Here is a 20,565-nt window from a genome sequence, read left to right on the forward strand (position 1 = left end):
CTTTTTTCCCCTTGTTCTTGTGCTGCTTTGCATCAGGCATTGGCAGATCCTACACCTCACACCAGAGTACGTGCCCTACATAGATGCAGAACAGAGACCACGGGAGAATGAAGTTAATGGGCATATATAAGACTCAAATCAGATTCAGAGCCACAGTCCCATTTTTGACCTCTGACTTCCAGCTTGTTAAGGTAAATCCCTGGATTTCTCTTGCACCTCTATGGAAGCTAGGGCTATTTCTTCTCTGCTCTCTATTCCTTTTTACTAAAAATGTAAGTAAGTTGCTTAAGGCCACAGTTTGTGCAGGCTGGTGTCCAGTATCAGATCTCCCACCTTCAGGGTTTATAGCCCTGCCACTAGCAAGGTATCATAATGGACGTGAACCAAGTGAGAGAAGAAGGGAGCTGTGGGACGTGCTGACCATAGCATCTAACTCTGCAGTGCTGAGAGATTTGTAGCCAATGCAAGGGCAGAGCTGCTTTTAGGGGTCAGGCTGGGTCACAAGGAAAGTATTTATGATGTCTAGATAGAGGAAACATCTGTTCTTCCCATCTGAAAGCCATGTTGCAAGACAGTCTTGGTGGCTTTGGCTATGAAGTCTTGCTTTCCGTTCCTTACCTGTTTGTTAGTTAGGAAAGCAAATGCAAGCCAAATGAGGATTGGAAAGACCTGTTTGCCAGGTTCCTGCTTGGGGTGGGAAAGGCAGCGGAGGTGTTGCCCTTGATGATGCTGCCTCCTCCCTCTGCATCTGCAACCCAGGGCTGCAGCACAGACTCGGCCCTGGTGCAGGCAAAGATCCGCTGTCAGCTGGAGACGTGCTTGAAACGCTGCCCGCACTGCTCTGTTCCGCATTTGAGGTGATGCCCTGTGTCCTTGCTGAGCGATCCTTAATCTCTTACATCTTTAATCAAGGTATTTTCTTTTGGACTGCTGGAAACGCTTTTCTCCTGCGGATTAATTAGAAATAACACCTAGCTCTGACAACTGAATCTGCTGTGAGCTCCGGTCAGGGTACAGGCAGTCCTCTAAGCCATTCCTCATGACACTGCTCTTGCTTCTTACTTTTAATCCCTGTTGTTTGGGAGCTGTAGGCTGTGGTCAGCCGTTCTCAGTGGAGTTACAGGCAGAATCAGTGCAGCTGCGAGAGCAAAGCTACGTGTGAAACCCCACCTCGTGCTGCTGAAAGCACTGGCCTGGTTCCAAATGCCCTCGGGCAGCCCCTTTTCTTTCAGGATTTGCACCTCTGCTCAGCAGGGGTTCCTGCCTTAAAACCTGGTAGTTCAGCTATTTGGAGTCATGGTAATGCTTTCTCCCATTTGCTCCCTTTCTGTTAGCAGCAGCAAGGTGTGAAACTATGGTCTGAAGTCAGTAAATCAACACTGGCTAGTTAATGGCTTTGATCTGATCTTCCTCAGGGTGTCTGTTTTAGTTTGATAAGCCTGTGGGATGTGCAGAATTAGGATGATCTCTTGGAGCATATTCACCCTTGTGTGGGTGACTTCAGGTTAGTTTCATCTTTGTGTTGACCCCTCTCTAACATATTTCCCACAAAAAGTTCTAATTCTGTATCTACAAAGAGTTTGGACAAAGCTCCGTTCCTTTGCAGTATGAATTTGATCAAGGAATATTAAATCCTATATTTTGAAGCCAAAAGTAAGAGCTGTTACAGACTGGATCAAATCTAACCCAGCAGGTGGGTGATGTCTCATCCCCCACCAGTGATGGGAGATGGGACAAGGGACCTGCACATCTCGGGTCTAATACAGTCTGGGACCTACTTTGATTTTTCCTCTTCAAGCCCTCTCTCAGGGGTCTTTTGGTAAGGCTTATTCATTTTAACATCTTATAAACAGAGCCTGGAGAACAAACCATGGATTTAACTGTCATTGCTGCTGATAGCACATTACTACATAGTGTGCAGCTTCCTTGGGTGTGTTCCTGGGACCAGATGAGAGAAGTGCTCTGATGAAGTGGGATTTTGCTTGTCATGAATATTTTTATCAGAAGTCTCTGTGCCTTGATAGTTCCTGGAATGCAAATGCAAAAGGGGAGGAAGCAGGTTTATTTTGTACGGTGTTTTTCATACATCTTTTAGTCTACTTTTGAGGTCCTAGAAAAGATTATGCTCTTTCATTGCAAATACCTGTGGCAGGGCCACTCTGCTTCACTTACAGAGATGCTACAAGGGCAGCAGGCAGTAGCTGATGGGTCAGGGTTATACATCCTCCTGGGCCCATGTAGTTCACCAAAGCTATTCACAGTACAGTGTTATTTCTGCTGACCAGAACATGCAATATTCAGCAGGAGAACATGCTTGTTGGCTCTGCTGGACTTTCAGCAATGATGGAAACACAGGTCTTTCACTGAGCTGCATTTAAATGTACAAAATATATGTAAGTAGGTAAGTTCATCGTACTGTTTCCACTTAATTTTCTCTGGCTAACTGGCATATAATATCATAAGAAAGGGAAATAATGGTGGTTATTGTATGTTCTACCAAGAATATTTCTGCTTAAATTACTAGGGGATGCTAAAAAACTGAATGAGAAGGCTAAAGCAATGTTTTGACCAGGAGCCAAGTGTAGAGCTGTAATGAAATAGATGTTTAAGAGAGTTCTGTGGCACCAAACTTGGTTTTCCAAATTAAAAAAGCTTTTACACAGTGTCTGGAAAAGGGAAGGAAGAGGGGTAAAGAAGTATTACTGTGAAAGATATTCCTTCTTATGGGGAAAACCGAATAGCTTAAATTAGCAGCATTTTCTGGTTTGAGTGGGTTTCTGAACCTTCTCTTCTTAGAAGGCGATTTTACAAACACATTAATAAGGACAGAATAACTTCAATGTAAGAACCACAACTAAGGAGTCCTGTTTGCAGAATATGGTTGGTCACAACCTTTCATTTCATAGTTTGGTTCCTTTGAAATGTATTCTAGTTTAAGTCTTGTTTCTCGACTCGTTCAGGCTTCAGACTTCCCATGGTAAAATTGCTTCATACAATGATTTCATCGTCCACACGTTGCAGAAAAGAAGCCCATGTGTCGGATAGTCAAAAGATCAGGCAAATATTTGACTCGGTGTGCAACAAAATATTATGAGGTAATTTTATTTTTTCCCCCCATTTTTAGGTAAAAATATTACAGTATACAAGATAATCTTATTAAAGGTAAAAATACAGTATTTTGCTTCTTTTTCTAAACAGATTTACGTACAGTACACTTTTTATTTTGTTTTTTTTTGTGTGGTTTTTGTACAAATATAACTATTATTCTATTAGGCTATCTGTATTCTCATCTGGCACTTAAAAACTGATCACGGGGCACCTTCTGGCTCTGCTTGTTTTCCTTAGCTTATGCCTAAATGTAATGTTCATCTTCTAGGTGTCTCTTGTAAACAAGCAGCACAGTTCAGTGGTTCCCAAGTAGTAAGGTGTTCTTTAAGTAGTTGAAATCATGTAACTAAATGTAAAAACCCAAGCAGAGTCTGCAGTTGTGTTGCACAGAGTCATTGCTTTCCAGTTGTAACAGTGCAATCCAAGTACTTGCATTACTGAAGCCTTTAAAACAGCTTCAATCCCTTCTTTGTCCTCTGTAAAAACCAAACACATAATAATTTCCACAATGCTTTTTCCTTTATTTCTTCTTTTTTCTTCTTTTTGTCAGAATGTTCTCTGTGGAATTGAAGCCTTTTTTGTGTTGATTTAAAGGTTTGAAACTACTGGGCTATGTTTTTCATGATGTATCTCACCCTATGGCTTGCTGTTTGACCTCGGGAACCTGCAAGCTGAGCGCAGTTGCATCACTGTCACTGGATAACTGCTGTTCCTTGAACTGAATACATTAGCACAATAAATGTGATTGCTGGGTATTCCTGGGAAGTGAGTTGCACATCATTATGAATATTTCAGTACACTGTTGGGGAAGCTGGGGTCATCTAAGTATAAAAGAGAGGCAAGGTGTGTACAGAGAGACCATATCCATTTGTGGACTAGCTAATATAGCTGGAAAAGGGGAACAGGAGTTTCGGGCTGGGAACTGTTGTATCAAGTTCTAGCAGAAGGGTGAAAGGATGCTTTACCCAACAAGCTCCATTCATTTTTTTTCCAATGCTGTCATCCATCTACAACAAAAGTAGATGACCTCTACCTGCCATACGTTGCCTTGGTCAGTTCAGCAGTTGATTTCTCAGTTGCTTTTCATTAGCCACAGTTCAAAGGTATCTATCTTCAGGGATGCCCATGTAAACATAAAAGGGGAGTACACACCCGAGGATAGGAATTTTCAAGGAGTATGCTTAGCACATTTTGTCTTCAGGCTTCACCCAATTCTGATCAATACAGTCCCAGGTGGTGTAAATGAGCACAGTTACGTTGTCTTCACTACAGTCAGATAGGTGAAGATCTGTCTTTTTTTGCCTTTAACTAGAGGTGCTTCCCTATGGTGCATCTATTTCTGATGTCAAAGGGAATACATTTTTACCAGTAAGTCACTTTTGTATCATAAAAGGTTTAACCGGTAATAAACTCACCAAGCACAGCAGCAAGGCAAAGTGCTCCTACCAATGCTTGCTAGTTAGCAAAAGTTGAGTGTGCAGTGCCCATCTTTTATATGGTTTTTGCTCTCCTAAGATGCTGGTTGAGATTGAAAAGTGTTTAGAAAACCAGTTGCCTTGCTCTGTTTTCACCATCAGATGTCCTTGTTTAAGGTCTTCCCAAATTTGTCGCTCAGCTGCTGTATTAGTCGTGCCAGCTCGTCAGTAGCTTGTGACTTTTCCTCTAAGAGCTCATAGCGGAGACTAGAAATATCTTGCTTAATCTCTTTAAGTTCTCCTAAAAGGAATAAAATGTCTTTGTTAGTAACACTGACCCAAATAAGTAATCCCTATGGTTTTAAGAGCTGAGAGAGAATTAATTTCAGTGCGTTTGCTCATGAATGAGTATGGAGCTCCAGATTACGTCCCTGCATTTATGCATTTAATATTTGTGCCTATAAGAAATAACCTGTATTTGCAGTAGTGGTACTGACAGCAATAGCAAATATGTCCGATGTATGGAAAGTTACCTTTTTTTCTGAAGTCTACTATCTCTTCACATATTTATCTCTTATCTATAGGGGGATTTACAGGAGAGTAACACTTAAGAGGTGATAGAAGGAGGTTCTCTTCCATCTGCATACAAATCCTATATGACATAATGACAATACAAATCCTCGGAGCAGGTAGGGGCAGTACAGGCAGAAATTGCTTTGCTTCAACACCAGGATAAGGTTGGGTGTTGGCAATAGCCTGGGTGTTGCAGAGCAAGGAGAGGTAGAGCCATGGGGCAGAGCAGAACTCTGTAAAGATCCTGTGATATATGTGTTCTGCTAAGGAAAATTAAAATCCCAGAATTTATGAGCATAAAGGTGGCTCAGAGTCAGCACTGATGACACATGAATGAGCAGAGGATGTTATCTAAGCTGATGCCTCTTAGTGTTGGTATCAGTAGCAATAACACTACATGCTCTAATATGTGTCAATTATAACAATCCACTTGCCTTCATTAACTTCATCATTTTCTCGGTCAACCTGAGCCTTCAGGACGTATCGCTTAATCAGACGCTTCATTATTTTCTGAGAAGAGAATAGAAACACTTATCTTCATGTGAGCTTAACCCTGCTGCCTTCATTCTAGACATTCTAAGGAATTCAAACACCTCATTTCACTATGCATAAAACCTGTCTTCAGGGAGTGCAAAGAGAGTTTATTTATTGACTTCCCATTTATTTTATGCTTTCTCTTATGAACTCTGTACTACAACAGTTGATTAACAGCCACTCCATAATGAGCCCATGTACAAGGCACTTTCAGGTACTTCATGGAATGCATATGAATGTAGAGTATGTCCCACAGACAGAAAGAAAACACAGATGATCCAATAGCCAAGTTAAGAAATGGGATCCAGAGCCTTTCCTTAGCATGTTGCTGTTTAGTATAGCAATAAAAAGTACTTTACAGGAAGAAATAAGTGGTCAATTAATGATGTTAGCAAACTCTCATGATGAGGGACTAAATATCCGACCCAAAGTTAACAGAGGACTCTGTCTTGCAATTGGGGTTTTAAGAGAGAAAATAGATTTGGTGAAGAACAGAGAGAAAAGAGTTTGAACAGAAGTAGAGAATTTGGTTTAAGTGGGAAAAGTTTCTTAGGAAAATGGCAGATTTTAAGGGACATGCACAGGATAAAAAATGGAGCCATGCAGACTTATAAAATGGGGGATGATTGTTAATAAGCAACAGCATCTATGGAAATGGTAGAAGATGGCTATGGAAAGGAGCTTGCAATGCGATATTGTTCCAAAAATGCATGTTACATCTACCTAGAAGGGCAGTAACATTGGCAGTCTTGGGCTATGCACAGGGCTACAGCTTAAGGCTGCATGGTTGCTAGTTCTTCACTACAGAAAAGACACTCATCAAAGGAGAAAAGAAATCTCGGCTATAATAAACATAAAAAGGATTGCTCTATCAGAGACAGTGATTTGGGTAAACAGAGGAGCTCAGTGAACACCCAAGAACACATACACAGATGCATTTCATTGACCAGATGGTCACTGCTAGGGGAAAAGCCTTTCCCAGCATGTGCTCAGTTACTCAAAGAGCAATCACACGTCTCTGCTTTGTGCATCACTGAAAAACACTGCAAAGAGTGGGAAATACCAACTAAGAAATCAGAACACCTGCTCTTTTTTCTTAGTATCCAGGTATGGATTATAACAGTGCAAAAGGCATGTGAGCATCAGAGAAGGATCCAGTCATTTGTATATGTCATGCAGTCATGGAATATGGGATGTCTAAGACTGTCCTTGTATCAAGGAGGCATCTGGCTAATCAGGTGAATCATTAAGGCAACAGAGATGAGGCACAGCGCACGTACGGTGTGTTGAAGATGGCCAAGGTAGTAGAATCCAGAGGGAGGTAGGGTGGTCACCTGAGAAAACATAAATGAAGTAATGTTTGGGGAAAGTAGGGAAATCCTGGATCCAAAAGTAAATGATTTTCTTTTCAGAACAGACTACAGAGGAAACTTAGCCTAAAACAAGGAAGCAGCACACAGCGAATGCTCTTTTTACCTGGAAAAACAGGATAACATCACATCTATCTACTCCAGTTCCCATACTACTTCTATTTCTGATGGACGCTACTCAAATGCTATCCTGTATTAACCACTATGTGTGACAGAAGTCACAAGCTTAAGGCTGCTTAGTTTATCTAATATATGTTGTAGTCAGATTGGTCTACAGAAACTAAAAAGTGTGAGCACTTTGTACCAAGGATCTACTTAGTCATTGAGTAGTTATTTCTGCCAATATCTTTAGGAAAGTAATTCATTTTTGCCTTGATACTGACCTGGGGCTTTTATGCCTCGCTTCTCCCCAGTACTGCTTCTTTCAGTTGGAATATGTGAAATAGCCTCCAGGAAAAATAACCCTGGTTATTTAGGGCAACGCTGAACCAAACTTACAGACAAGCTCTTGGGAATGAGTGCTGCACTGGAAACAATTAAAATATGTCTGATTTCTATAAGGTTCCCCATTCTTCAAAAGTTAATGGAAATTCTTCAGGTCTCAGAGAGCTTTTATACTATGCAACATTCAACTACCCACTGTTCGGCTTAAAATAGCCTTCATAGGCTCTAGGAACAGGTCAGGCATTTTCAAATTATAACTGCATCGAATTCAATGTTTTTTATGTATTTATTGGCACAGCCTTCACTTTCAAGCTCTGCATTTGCCATCAGGTATCTGAATATGTTCTAGCACAGAGGGAAATGAGACGAATAGGACAGAGGCACTGAAATTGGACTTGTGAGGTTTGAGGATCAGCTTCTGGTTCAACCATAGTTTTTTTGGGTCTGGTAAGTCCTGCTGGACCTCATTTCTTTGTCTTTAGTGTGGAGGCCATGATATCTTCCCACTTCATGTCCCTGGTCAAAATCAGGTGCAAGGTAGCAGTGATCAGAGGGGACAACTACTCACTGGGGCATGAGATCTCAAACCTGGCAATCTATTTTGTCTCTCAGAACAGCAAAGAAATCTACTTCTGACCCTTTTAAAGTGTAAACTATTCCTTCTATTTTGTTTTCCAGGCAAATCCTTTCCTTAGTTTCATAGGTGAAGATGTTGACAATTTGGCAGACTGCAGTGCTGCAAATGGGAAAACCTCATTAATTTAGCAGAGCATTTTAGCACTGCTTCATCTTAAAAGCTCGGGTCAACAGGGTTTGATAAAGATATCATTTTGCCTGGACTAGTTCATTCCCAGACCATGGCTGCAGTGTGTTGACTTGTTCTTCCTACTTTTCAAATCACTGCATGTTCAGATGCTGTGTATTTTTGTTCTTCCTCAGGAGCACTGTCTCTATGTAGTAAAGGTACACAGACTGCAGATACATCACTTGATAAATTCCACCAAAGAAAACAGCTCAGCAAGAAGGCACTGCTTCAAAGGTTTTCCCAGTTGTAGAAGAAAGTTTGCTGGCCAGATTACCAAACTGTTTGTTCTTCTTTATATTTAACTAATTAAGAGTATTACACTCTCCTTATATTATTTGGGCAATTTTTTCCTGCAGCAACTGAAACTTTCTAAGGTCATTTGAAGACAAACCTAGTAGGAGCATTTTTAAAGCAAAATAACAGGTAGCTAATCCTTTTCTATCTAATTTTCACAGCTGCTTCTGGCTTTTTCAACCTTGGAAATAAGGGTCTAATTTACCACAAACATTAGGTGGTCTCATTTAGAAATAATAGCTACAGGAAGAGAATGAGCCCAGCAGAAGCTGACACATCTTCCCCTTACCTATGGGTTTGAATGGATGGGAAAACATCAGAAATGCTGAAATGCCACTTTGAGTGGGATGTAATCATCTCTTCCCTTTGCCTTTGATGGTATTAAGCCAGCTAACTCTAGGTACCAAAGTGAACGTATCCCGTTTCAAACTTAGATTCTTACACACTCCTTTTATCCTAGCACAAAGGCCTAAACAACTTTTAAAACCAGTAGAAATCTGTTACTGGTGTGCTGTACAGCCTAGGAGCCCATTGTGCTGGCTGCTGTGCCAACACAAGACTAAACCACTCCTGGAACCACCATTGCACGTTTTGTCCAATTTAGCTTTTACTTTCCTCAACTCTCTTTAATAGAATATAACTCTCTCCAGGCATATCACTTGCTGTCTGGTTCCTTTTCACTTTATGTTCAAAAATAAGGAAAAAATCCTGTGGAGCGCATTTTGCTTCTCGTGTTACCCTATTATGTGTTTGCTGAAGAAATAATACGTTTGCTGGCTTGAACACTCCAGCTTGAGACAGCCAGTTGTGTTAGTCCCTGCGATGGTGGGGGTACCCTGTGCCACTGCTGCAGCCACAGGTATTTTTGAAGCATACCACATTGCAGGTTTAGCTTGGTAGGACAAGTCACTGCCAGAAGAAGCACATGCGGATGTTAGTGCAAAGGCTGGAGAGATGACTTAATGTCATGACAAATGAAATGCTGTCAATGCAAGACTAAAGCTTAGATGATACTCCTTGTATTAAACACCACTGAGAGGAAATAATTAGCATGACAAATGCTAACACCGTGTGTATTTCCATGGGTGACAGGCTGCATTTGTCTCTGAAGTGCCCCAGCCCCATCCCATGCGTGTGCTAAGGCACAACCTGGCACATCACAGGGTGGCATCAACGGGAAGAAGACAAACATGACCCTTGCAGGGAAGAGCTGTTCACTGACAGATTTCTTCCCTTCTCTTGCTTTCATGCTGTGATTACCTGATATCTTGTGGGCTTGTTGTAAGCGTTCTTCCCAGAAAAATAGTCTGTATTTTGAGAGTTAGAGTGAAAACGAACTTTCTGAAATTATAAAACATCATGATACAATTAAATCAATGACAGCTTCTCATACCCAGACAGCCCCAAACTAAACAGAGCTTTACAAGAACAGTAGGAAATGGTTCAATGAACAAGTAGAATAAAAGCTGGCACATTCAGGCCTAAAAAGCAAACTTTTGAAAGGCAGAAAATGGTCAAAACACACAAAGGACTAGAAGGAAAAAAAGGATTCTAAATTATCTAGACAAAAATGACATTCTCACATGAGTTTTAGACAAGAAGGTGTTGAGAGACACAAAATACATTAACCTTAAATAGATTGGTGATACCAATTTGGAACAGAATTTAAGGAAGAAGAAGAAATACTTATGTTTAGAGAGAACAAGTCAATGTGGTCCAGAAACAAATCCTGAAGCAGAACTGATTTTCACTGGTCTTTTTAAAACCGTACCACCATTTGCTACCTTTTTAGCTCAACAGGAAATATGCACTTTCTTTTAAATAGACCAGGAGTGTTTTTACCAGAGGACATCACCAGTTTTGTGCTCTAGAAACTTCTGGAGCTGCACACGACATTTGTAAGACAATTTGGTGACTGTTAGCCACCTCTAAGCTTTTTTGGTCCAAATGCTGACAAAACGCCCCACTTACTTAAAGGAATTAATTCCTGTCATAGACCCGGAGGTGCCAATAGATATCATAGACCTCTGCACCTATATGCAAGTGTATGTACAAGGAAAGCCATAGTTAGGGGTTTTTCTTCCTTGACTAGACCAGAAATCCTGAGAAATGGGTGTTTTCTTTAAGATTATTTTTTTGGGCCAAAACTCTGCAGCAATCATGTGTTTTATTATTATCACTTATTTCTTACTCATCAGGTGTGCATGATCTTACAGAGACTGTTTTGAAGGTGATCTGTGAAGAAAATCAACAGGCAAGCAAGAAATGACCAATACCCTTCATTGTTTATGCTAAAGCCATGGAAACTATGAATTTTGCATGAGTTCCATGCAAAAGGGCAAGGCAGACACTTTGACTTATAGGGCTGGGGGAAGGAGGGGCTTAGAGAAAAATGAACTACTTTGGTTTATGCTTTGTGTGGTTAGATTCAAATAGTGTTTAAAAAAGTATTATCTTTTAAAATCCTTTTCTAAGATTATTAAAGGACAAACATTGCTTGTATTTCAACCCACTGCTCCTAATGGTCTTTCAGTAATAAATAGTAGTGTTATGAATTTATAGATTAAATTTCCCCCAAGTGCTCATCTATCCTGGCAATGCTCATTGTGTTGTGCAGCTAAATTATCTGAGAGCATGGAGTAGACCCCATGGACTTCTCCCTTCAGTTTAGGCTCTGGCAGAGACTGAATGAACATCAAACCTGAGCAGTTCTTTTAAATTCATGGAGCATGATCTCCTCCAAGGCCATGGGCTTTGCCTGGAACTGGATGACTCACCATGAGCTGTGTTACTCCTTCAAAGAGCCAAGGGATCCATACAAAGCCCAATAGCAGGCTGCACCTTGCAAAGGCAAACTCTGCAGAGCCTCCTCCACCCTTTCTTTCCTTCTCCTTGGTCCCTCTTATTGCAAGGTTAAAACTAAGGGTAAGGCTGCCAAACGGGTCCCAGTGTGACCCATTTCTTCCCTCCCCTGTGCAGGGCTGCACAGCTGGGTTATGAAAGCCTGGAAAGATGGTCTGACAGCAGCGTTGAGGGAATAGCGACATGTCCCAGAGCCTACCAAGGAGCCACACTGATCTCTCATGTGCACTAACTCTAAGAAATAAGAAACAACACGTTTTAAAGGGCTTTTCCCCCAGGAATGGGTTGCCAGCATTGTTCTCTTGTTTCAAACTCAGCTTGAGCTAAGAAAACTAAATGAAGTCCAGGACACTTTTATGCACAGCTGCCTCCTCACACCTTTGAATCCACTGAGTTTAATGAGAACACCCCAGCAGCTGTGGCTGAGGTCCTGGGAATGCTTTGGCCATTTGCATTCCCAGTGTAAAGCAAATGGACTTGCCCTGTGAGTAGGATAATGTTTGTTGTAAATTTACGTGCTAGGAACACTTCATCCCAGTGATGCTCTGCACAGTGTTGCAGAATACTAATTTCCATCATCTTCTCTAATTTCTCTGGCATTTCCCCAAGGAGGAAGGGTCTGGGTGCTAAGCATACTCCTGCATATCTATCTTGCTTTGTCATGCTGACACTCACTTGGGCTGAGGAAAGCCTGCTGCCATGTAGCCAGGATTCCCAAAGCAAACTTCTATTTTAACGACCAAAGGGGAGGTGGCTGAGGCAGAATCTACCCATTAGTGGCTACACATCACTAGGCAGATGTAAGTAGAGATGTAAGTTAATTATAGCTTTAGGCGTTTAGAAGGTGTTATTAAACCCTGCTTAGAAACGTGTTCCCAAACTTGGAATGGCAGTAAACGTTGCAATGACAGCAAAATTAATTTGGAAATCACTTTAAAGGAAGGTGGCACAAAGGCCTGCTGGGTAGATGGGGAGTCAGACAAGCTGGGAGCCTCTTTGTGCCTCTGCTTCTACCCTTCAGCTTTGACCTTGCTTATTTGGCCTTGGGAAACTGCCTCATAAAAGTGCCTGCTTTTATAGAGGTTGCTTTTCCCCTGGTGTTCAGGCAGTGCCCAGTATAACAAGGCCATAGGTCTGGGAGAACTCTCTAGCTGCAGTATAATATATATACTATATATAAAACACAAAGATGAGGTTGAGAGTAAGAGGCTGTGCTGTCCCTGATCACTGGTACTCCATGCAACCTGCTCCAGAAGGTCCCTGGCATGAATCCTTTCTACTCAGAAGTTGAAAAATGAAGGTATAACATACCCGTTGTTTGGAATTCAGCATTCCCATCTCCAGGTCATTTTCACAGTTTTTGGCCTTAGATTTGCAGAGTTTTATGAGGCACATTTTTATTCTCAGTATGAGATAATAAAATGATTTAGGGCTTGGCACTAGATTAAAGGGAGCAGGTAAAGTCCTTCCTTCGTCAAAGTAGGATAGCCAGAGCTTGGCACGTGCGAACTTCCACTCCACATCTGCATCCTCCTTGGGAAGGGAAAAGGGAAGAAAAACCCAAACACCCAAATGCATAATTAGTAAATAGGGAGACATTTAGCTATGACAAGAACAAACACACAGGCAGGATTTAACCGCAATCAGATTCTCTTTGACTGACCAAGACCCATGCACAAAATGCATCTTTGTGGGCTTCTCTGTGGCAATCTCAAAATAAGGACAATTTGAACAAAGCAATGGATAACCAAAAGCATAAATCCTCCCGATTAAATAGACTGTTTCCTATTTCCTTGGATAAGAAAAAATGGCTTCAAGTTGCAGCAGGAAAACCCCTTCACTAAAAGGGTTGTCAAGCATTGGAACAGGCTGTCCAGGGAAGTGGTAGATCCACCGTGCCTGGAGGTATTTAAAAGACGTGTAGCCGGGGCACTTTGGGACATGGGTTAGTGGTGGGCTTGACAGTGCTGGGTTAATAATTGAACCTGATGATTTTAAAGGTCTTTTTCAACCTAGATGATTCTGTGATTCTTTGACTCTACCTTTGGTCTCCCTGCTACTGAGGACTGGAATGAATTAGTATGAGATTTACCAGTTTTTCCCAGTCCTCAGGTAGGACGATCCAGGTCAAATAGCTCGCCTTTGTTTTGCTTGCTGATAGTTAAAAGTAGTCTTTAACAAAGTTTAGAAAGTTTCCACACAATCACTAAGAATGACAAAGCATTTTTCCAGGAAAATGGTCATCCAGAGTTTAAACTGGGAAGATAATGTAGGCCATCTGTTCAGTATCTTTAGAGATTTTTCTTCAGAAACCTACTACAATAAACTAGGAAAATGCAGTAAGAGGCTGTGACACCTTCAGAAGTGAATCTTGTTTCAGCAGAAGAGGATTCAGGAAGATGCTGTATCTTAAATGATTAGAAACCTTTGGATACATTGCTTTCTACATGCAGAAAAAGCTCCTGGGGCAGAGAACACAGGTTAAGGTCTCTCTGACGTTTAGACTTAGTTACAGCACACACAAGATAGGTAGAATTCATTTGCACTACAGTACATGGGTAAATCAGTCAAAATATTTCCAGCTCTGGGCTTTTGCAGTGTCAAGCTCTAAGGGAGATGAGAACAAATCATTAATACAAACCCCGCTGCAGAAGTGTGACATTTAACAAATCAGAAGAGGTGACTCAGCATTAACATTATCCAAATGCCTTTTTTATGCCTTTATTCACATTAGCAGAGAGTTGTTTAAGTCCAAAGCATTTAGCAAATCCAGTCTGTTAATAGTTATACTACTGAACAAGGCCGGGTAAACCCTGCAAACACCATTCTGCAGAAACATATTCATATTCAGGGCTGTGTTGATACCCTTTAAAAATTGCTTTTTTGTGAATGTCCATGCAGTTATGTTGCATGCTTGGTATTTGGAAAATTGGGAATCTTAAGTATGCATATATGAGCTTTAGACCTATAAGGACCTGAGTGTTTAAGCAGTGAACAGGATGGAAAGACAGTATTACTTTATCATAAGCGAACAATGCAGCTAAGGTAACACGTGGATAAATAAGCATAGCCAACAGAGGGAGTGAAAAATATCACAAAGCACTTTCATTAAATACATGTAAAGGAAATTGGATTTACTCACAGAAGGTCGTTAAAAAAAGGAAGTTGAAATTGTTCTAAAAATGATTTATTGTTAATTATTAATTCAGTTTTAATACCGGGACAGACACAGCCTTAAATTTGCACGCTGTAAGCACTCTAACCTTGGAATAAGCTACAGCTTCCTTGCTTTTTAACATTTCCATTATCAGTGATAATTAAGTATGTTGAGTTTGTAATCTAATTTCTTATCTTACCTCAATTTCCTGATAGGAGTTGTTGATCATGGCTATTAGCATATTAAGCAGCACCACCACCATAGTCACATTATATACTCCATAGAGTACATATCCAATATTCTCAATGAATTTGTGATCGTACTTCAGCACCACAGATATCACTTCAGATAAGCCAAATATTGACCAGAATAAGGTTTTAAAACTTTCTTCTACCCTAAAAATAAAGGAAACAATCACTTTAGAGAGTTGGCACCAGGTAAGCCTGGCAAAATGCTAATAATAAAAGCAGCAATCCAGCAATATAAATATGATGCCTTGGCACAGTCATTGTAAGCCATTATCCATCACCCAGGGATATGCCAAATATTCCCTGATTTGGTAAGGAAATAGGATTTCTGATTAACACTATAAAATTACAGTGTCCCCATTTTGCTCCATCTGTTCTCTCAGGGGCATTATTTGCCACTTGAATTTTGTGACCTTATTAAGGATGACTTCTTCATGGGCAGCTTAGAGTTTGAAACTTTTAGGGTAAGGCTTTTTACTTCCACTCACTCACCTTTTTCTCATCCAGAGAACACAGGCAGAGATTACCAGGGAAAGCAAAGGAGGAACCTAGTCTGACCTTCCACCCTATATGCAGTTTCCAGGGCAGAAGAGAAGCATTACATTTTACCCAGAAGAAATGAATGAAATGTTCTGATTTAATATGAAGAACACAGATTGCAAATATCGCCAGACCATACTCTATTTTCTTTCCACCCTGCTATGGGACTGTAAAGAAGTCAGATGCCCAAGAATCTGTAGCACAAATCTGTGATTAAGGAGTGGTAGGAGATGTTGCAGAGAGGCTTTTTGACTTGATTATGACCCTTGATTGAAATTAGAAAGGAATCGAGGAAAATAAGGTTGAAAGATAGGGGGGTAAAAAAGGGGAATAAGCCAAGGACAAGGAGAAGTGGGGCTGGAAAGGTTGCAGCTGGACTGACAGGTCAAAAGAGCCTGATGCAGAGGAGTCAAAAGCTGTAAGCGGCAGAGAGGAGCAAGCACAGCTGAAAAGGAAGAAAGAAGTGATAGTGGTGCATTTTTAATTTACAAGTGATTTTGCGTTCCCTGAACAATACTGGGCATGTTAAGAGTTAATTGCCTGCTCTCTCCCCCTACCTGCCAGGACTTAAACGCCCCTAAGAAAACAATGCCGTTGACAAACTGTTTTGATGAACCACTTTGTACTGGGGTGGCAGACTGATCCTGCTAAATCTGTTTATAAAAACAGATTATAGACACAAACTGTGGCGTATCCTAAGGGAACAATAAGCATTACATCATTGGCAGTATCAATTACACCATGGATAAAAGCAAGAGAAATTGATTTTGACCCTTTGAAAGGCTGGTGCACAGCACTGGGCAGTGCCTTTCTGCCCAAGCAAACTGGTATTTATCTCCCTCCATATGGTATTCTATGTTCTATTTATAAGTAGTAGTATGGCTGCAGTAAAAATTAGGTGTCATTCTCAGTGAGTATAACTGCATTAACTTGTGGGGAGTAACCTTGGGTGGTGTTTCAAATAGATGTTGCACAACTTCGTTTAAAATGTGGCTTTGTCTTTAGTCAAAGATACCATCTTCTCCTCCCCTCCCCTTGCTGTTCTGCACCAGACTGGGACACCATGCAAAGATAACACTTGTGGGATGAGCTATAACTGTGCCGCAAACAAGTGCCATCACTTTTCCACTTTCTGGACATTTCCTCTTCTCTAATACTCTGCTTTTGTCTCCTGCCCTCATCTGCAGCAAAAAGTAGCTGGCATTAATGTGTCAGATACCCTTGTTTTATGGTAGCGATCTGGCCAGTGCTTATTCTGTACATTCCAGTTAAGGAACACATATAACACCAGAAATCGGTGGCTTTGAAACCCACCACCTAAGTCACTTATCAAAGTAATAAAAGCCATAACCCCCCTTCCTTGATCCCAGCTGCACCCTGCTATTAACCTTCCCTTTTTAATTTGGAAAGGATCCCTTTGCTTTCCTCCCTGCAGGCAGATTTTAATACAACTTGTCAACCCCGCTCCTTTTCGGCAGCTTAAGCATTAACCTTTGTACTGGAGTGATGCCAGGTTCTCCTTGAAAAGTTAATTAAAGACTGTGAGTGGCCTTGTCTGCCCCGAGCACTGCAGAAGAAGCAGGCAAGGGCCAGGGTGCCAGGTTCCATGCACATGTCCATAATCCCTGTTTCAGTGTCAGTAAGGGTAAGGGACCGGTGCTGATGGCGCTGGGACTGGGAAGGTGTTATGAGAGGTGGGCCTGATCTGTAGCACCCCAAAAGGGTGCTTAACAATGCTCCTATGCTGATGGAGGCCTCCTCTTATGGAAGAAACATTTCTAAGGAGAACTTGTACTAATCCATCCCTACCCTCCAAAAAGGCTGGATGGCTCTTTCCTTCTCCCTTTTAGATTACTGCCAAATTGCGTGAGATCTGGCACAGGTAGCAGGGAACATCAGCTGGGGTTACTTTTTGAGAACATGTCACTAAAACACGAGACGAGGATGTCTGAAGCCAAGTTCCCAAAGACTCCAAGATGCTGACGTGCCTCATCATTGCCAGCTAAACAATATACCCCCTCCCTGCAAGGTCAGTTGGTGTTTTAGCCTTCTCAAAGGCAGACAAATGAAGTGGTAATGCTCCTGATAGAGATGGGTACACTCCAATCTCTCTCTGCTGTGCCAGAGCTAACTGTTGCAGTGGGAAGAGAGAAGAGAGTCTTTCTTGTTTCAATACACACAGCCCTGTAGAAGTTAAACAAGGATATTGCATCAAGCAGAAAACAGACCATAAGCAACCGTCTTGTTGCGGTTTTGCCCGCTTTTCGAAACAGCAGCATGCTGTTCATCAAAACAGATCACAACAAGGCTATGATTTCATGTCAATCTTGTGTCCTTTCTAAGAAAGCTTCATGCATCCTTTCAGATTTACTTCCTTAAACTGACTGGTTGAGATTTAACACTGCCAGAAAAGCGATGCAGTCGTTATAATCTACACAAATATTGCATTTTGATAAAGGCAAATGAGAAGAAAAAAGCCTTCAAGCCTCGAAGTAACATTGGCACCAAGCAATGAGTCACATTTCCCTTTGGGGAAAGGGAGACAGAAAACCTCCTGTTGTACCCTTCAGCCTGATTTGTGATGCGGAAAGCAAGACGAACACAATCAGCCTTGCCTTCATTCTGATTTTGTTTGCATAGCATGTTCTTAATTACAGGCTGTTTCAAGAGCTGTGTTCTGTACACAGCTTGCAATAAACAGATAAACATAGCTGGGGTTGGTTGCAACTGTCGTGGAAACTGATCGACTTTTCAGCATTGCAGAACCTCCAAGCAGTTTGAAAGTATACCCTGGTTAGTGAAGTAATCTCTGTATTTAACTGGGTGAAGCCAAGTCCACCGCGTCTTTGGTTCCTTTGCACCCAGAACATTAAAATAGAAGAAATGACAAAACCTTTGCATAATAACTGGGTTCAGAGGCCACTGGGGTGCCACACGCTTACTTTGTAGATGGCAACACAAGCAAAACGGAGCACATGATCTCAAAAGTGCAGTAGCAAGGAAAGAGGAAAGCGAAATTCACCAAACATTCACTCTCACTATGAGATCTCAGCAAGAAACTCCCTCTGAGTGTTATCTGGACAAATGTACGCTCTTTTCTGCCTGCATCCTGTCCTGGGGAGCTTGGTTCTCTTAAATGTGTGACTCAAAGTTATTTCAGTGAGTAGCTGTTTGCCTAAGGTTTTTCGCTGAGGCTACCCAGTGAGCTGTCAATCCAATGCCCTTCGAAACGGGCCACAATCAATTAGCACACAGATTCAGTGTGTCTTTTTTGATCATGACTAGCCAAGTGACCTCTGAGAATTGGGCCCAATAGGTGAACAGCCATATTTCCGAGTATAAAACCTGCTTTTTTGTCAGATTTCACCCATCTTCATTAGAATTCACAAACGTACCACCATGGATAGGCATTCAACGACACCCCTGAAGTCACAGCACGGTTATGAGGACACCAAAGCAAGCGTGATCCTTTTGTCCCACTGAATTTTCAAAGAATGAACATTTGAGTTCCCTATTCAGCTCTCATACTGAAATCTTCTTTCCATAAACAAGTTAATGACAGAAGGAACCCAGCACCTTCAGCAAGACCCATAGGCAGCTCATGAAAAATAGAGAAGGAAACATCGCTAGAGCTGGTAGCTGCCCATCTGCCACTATAACCTTGTAATTAGCTTATTAAAAGTGTTTGAGACTGTACCTCAGGGTTTCTAGGTTGTTGACTGAAGCGTCTGAGAAGGATTTTGGGATGAATGTTAATCTATTCTCTTTGTGTCGCATGATGAAAGGGCTCATTTTCACTGATCATCGTTTGACGCTCCCGTATGTTTAAATAATCAGAAGAAAGTAAGTCTATCTGAAACCTCTTCCAAATTCTTAAAAGGGAAATTTATGCTCATAACAACTTGAAGTCCCTCCAGAATAAGCAGTCACCAGGTTGAAGTGAAGGAGAAAAAGCACTGCCTTTTGACAAGACTCTCCCTGATCTAAGCATCCCTTGGGCATTTAAACAATCTTTACTCCAATGAACAATCATGATTTTAGTCAATGTTTGCTCATTATTTCAATCAAAAATAGTACCTATTGGAAGATCCATTTAGGTAATGAGTGCTAATGAGAGAGTTATTGCACTGCATTGCATCAGAGACTGGAATTAGTCAGTGACTGTTCTCTAGTAATGTGCCTGGGGATACCATAACCAAGGGTTACTGTGCCACCAGGCAGTCAAGGATGGTATCAGCTCAACTTCTTATTAAGTCTTGTGCTTCAAGGGCATCTCCCTCTCCTCAAATAAGAAGCAAGTCACATCCCACATACCCAATTTTCTTCTACATTACTACCCAGCACAGATAAATGTAATTGCATCTGGCCTCATAAATCCTTCCATTAAAATGTATCTTGAGGCTACAGGAGAGGTCTAGAGGGCACATTTGGCTCAATTGGAGAAGGTAGACACCACGTTACAGGGTACGTGTTGCACAGGAGGGTGGTGTGATAAAACTGGCTGCTGTGCATTTGGAAGGAAACAGCCACCTGTGGGGTAGAAACAACACTGAAAAGGTCAATTCTCCTAGAGGGGGTATGAGCTAAACCCCAGCTCACTGTATGGCATGTTAGAGAAGGGGAAGGGAAAACATTACGCCAAGATTTCCTCTTCCCTCACAGACGGGTGTGTGGGAAGGCAAGTCCCCACCACATCCCCAAGGCTTTCACTTGGCTTTTGATGGAAAGTTCCTACTCAGGATTTAAAAAACACATCCTAGGCACCCTGATTTTATTTGCTTTTTAGAGCAGCATAACTAGCAGCTGGCTCTGCAGATGTGTACCTAATAACTGCAGCTAATAACTGCAGCTGCGCTCAGGTGGTTATCCTAAAACCAACTTCAGACAGGCAAAATTCTCCCTTTTTTTTACATACATTTAGGCTTGCAGTTTTAAGAACAGTAACCTTAAGTCTAACCTCTTCCCCACTTCTCTTGACTCATTATACTGAATGTCCCACACATTTTCCTGATCTGTTATTTTGATTTTGAGAAATAACCCTTTCTGAACTACACACCTTCCTGTGATCAGGCCTTGGTGCTGTGGCACAAGGTTCCCAAGTGAAATCTGGATGTGATTTCCCCGCACAGCTGTATTAGCAACTATCTGAGCAGACCTTGCAGCAACAATGGACCAGAGCAGATAGACCCCTGAGAAACCCAGCTGCTTTTCCATA

At 41.5% G+C, this 20,565-nt stretch overlaps 1 protein-coding gene and 1 long non-coding RNA gene across 4 annotated transcripts in view; one reads left to right on the forward strand and one right to left on the reverse strand.

Moving 5' to 3' along the window:
* The first annotated feature begins 629 nt into the window (after positions 1–629).
* Positions 630–3,863, forward strand: LOC130599190 (uncharacterized). The gene is made up of 4 exons (XR_008972182.1): positions 630–857; positions 1,416–1,504; positions 3,022–3,095; positions 3,703–3,863. It is a non-coding gene; the product is annotated as an uncharacterized LOC130599190 (long non-coding RNA).
* Positions 3,864–4,002: 139 nt separating this feature from the next.
* TRPC7 (transient receptor potential cation channel subfamily C member 7) overlaps positions 4,003–20,565 on the reverse strand; it is a 76,704-nt gene continuing 60,141 nt past the window's right edge. For 2 of the 3 annotated variants that reach the window (XM_057409446.1, XM_057409444.1), the window contains exons 8-12: positions 14,762–14,957; positions 12,717–12,938; positions 9,804–9,884; positions 5,531–5,606; positions 4,003–4,824 (exon numbers count right to left, since the gene is read on the reverse strand). In XM_057409446.1, the coding sequence (XP_057265429.1) occupies positions 4,682–4,824; positions 5,531–5,606; positions 9,804–9,884; positions 12,717–12,938; positions 14,762–14,957 (718 nt within the window). In that variant the 3' untranslated portion in view covers positions 4,003–4,681. Of the gene's footprint in view, positions 4,825–5,530; positions 5,607–6,910; positions 6,965–9,803; positions 9,885–12,716; positions 12,939–14,761; positions 14,958–20,565 lie in introns of all 3 variants that reach the window. The other variant, XM_057409447.1, reaches the window with a different exon arrangement.

The sequence above is a fragment of the Pezoporus wallicus genome, unplaced genomic scaffold (assembly GCF_028554395.1).
Source record: "Pezoporus wallicus isolate ANWC-B61680 ecotype Strahan unplaced genomic scaffold, APGP_CSIRO_Pwel_v1 contig_8166, whole genome shotgun sequence".
NCBI lineage: Eukaryota > Metazoa > Chordata > Aves > Psittaciformes > Psittacidae > Pezoporus > Pezoporus wallicus.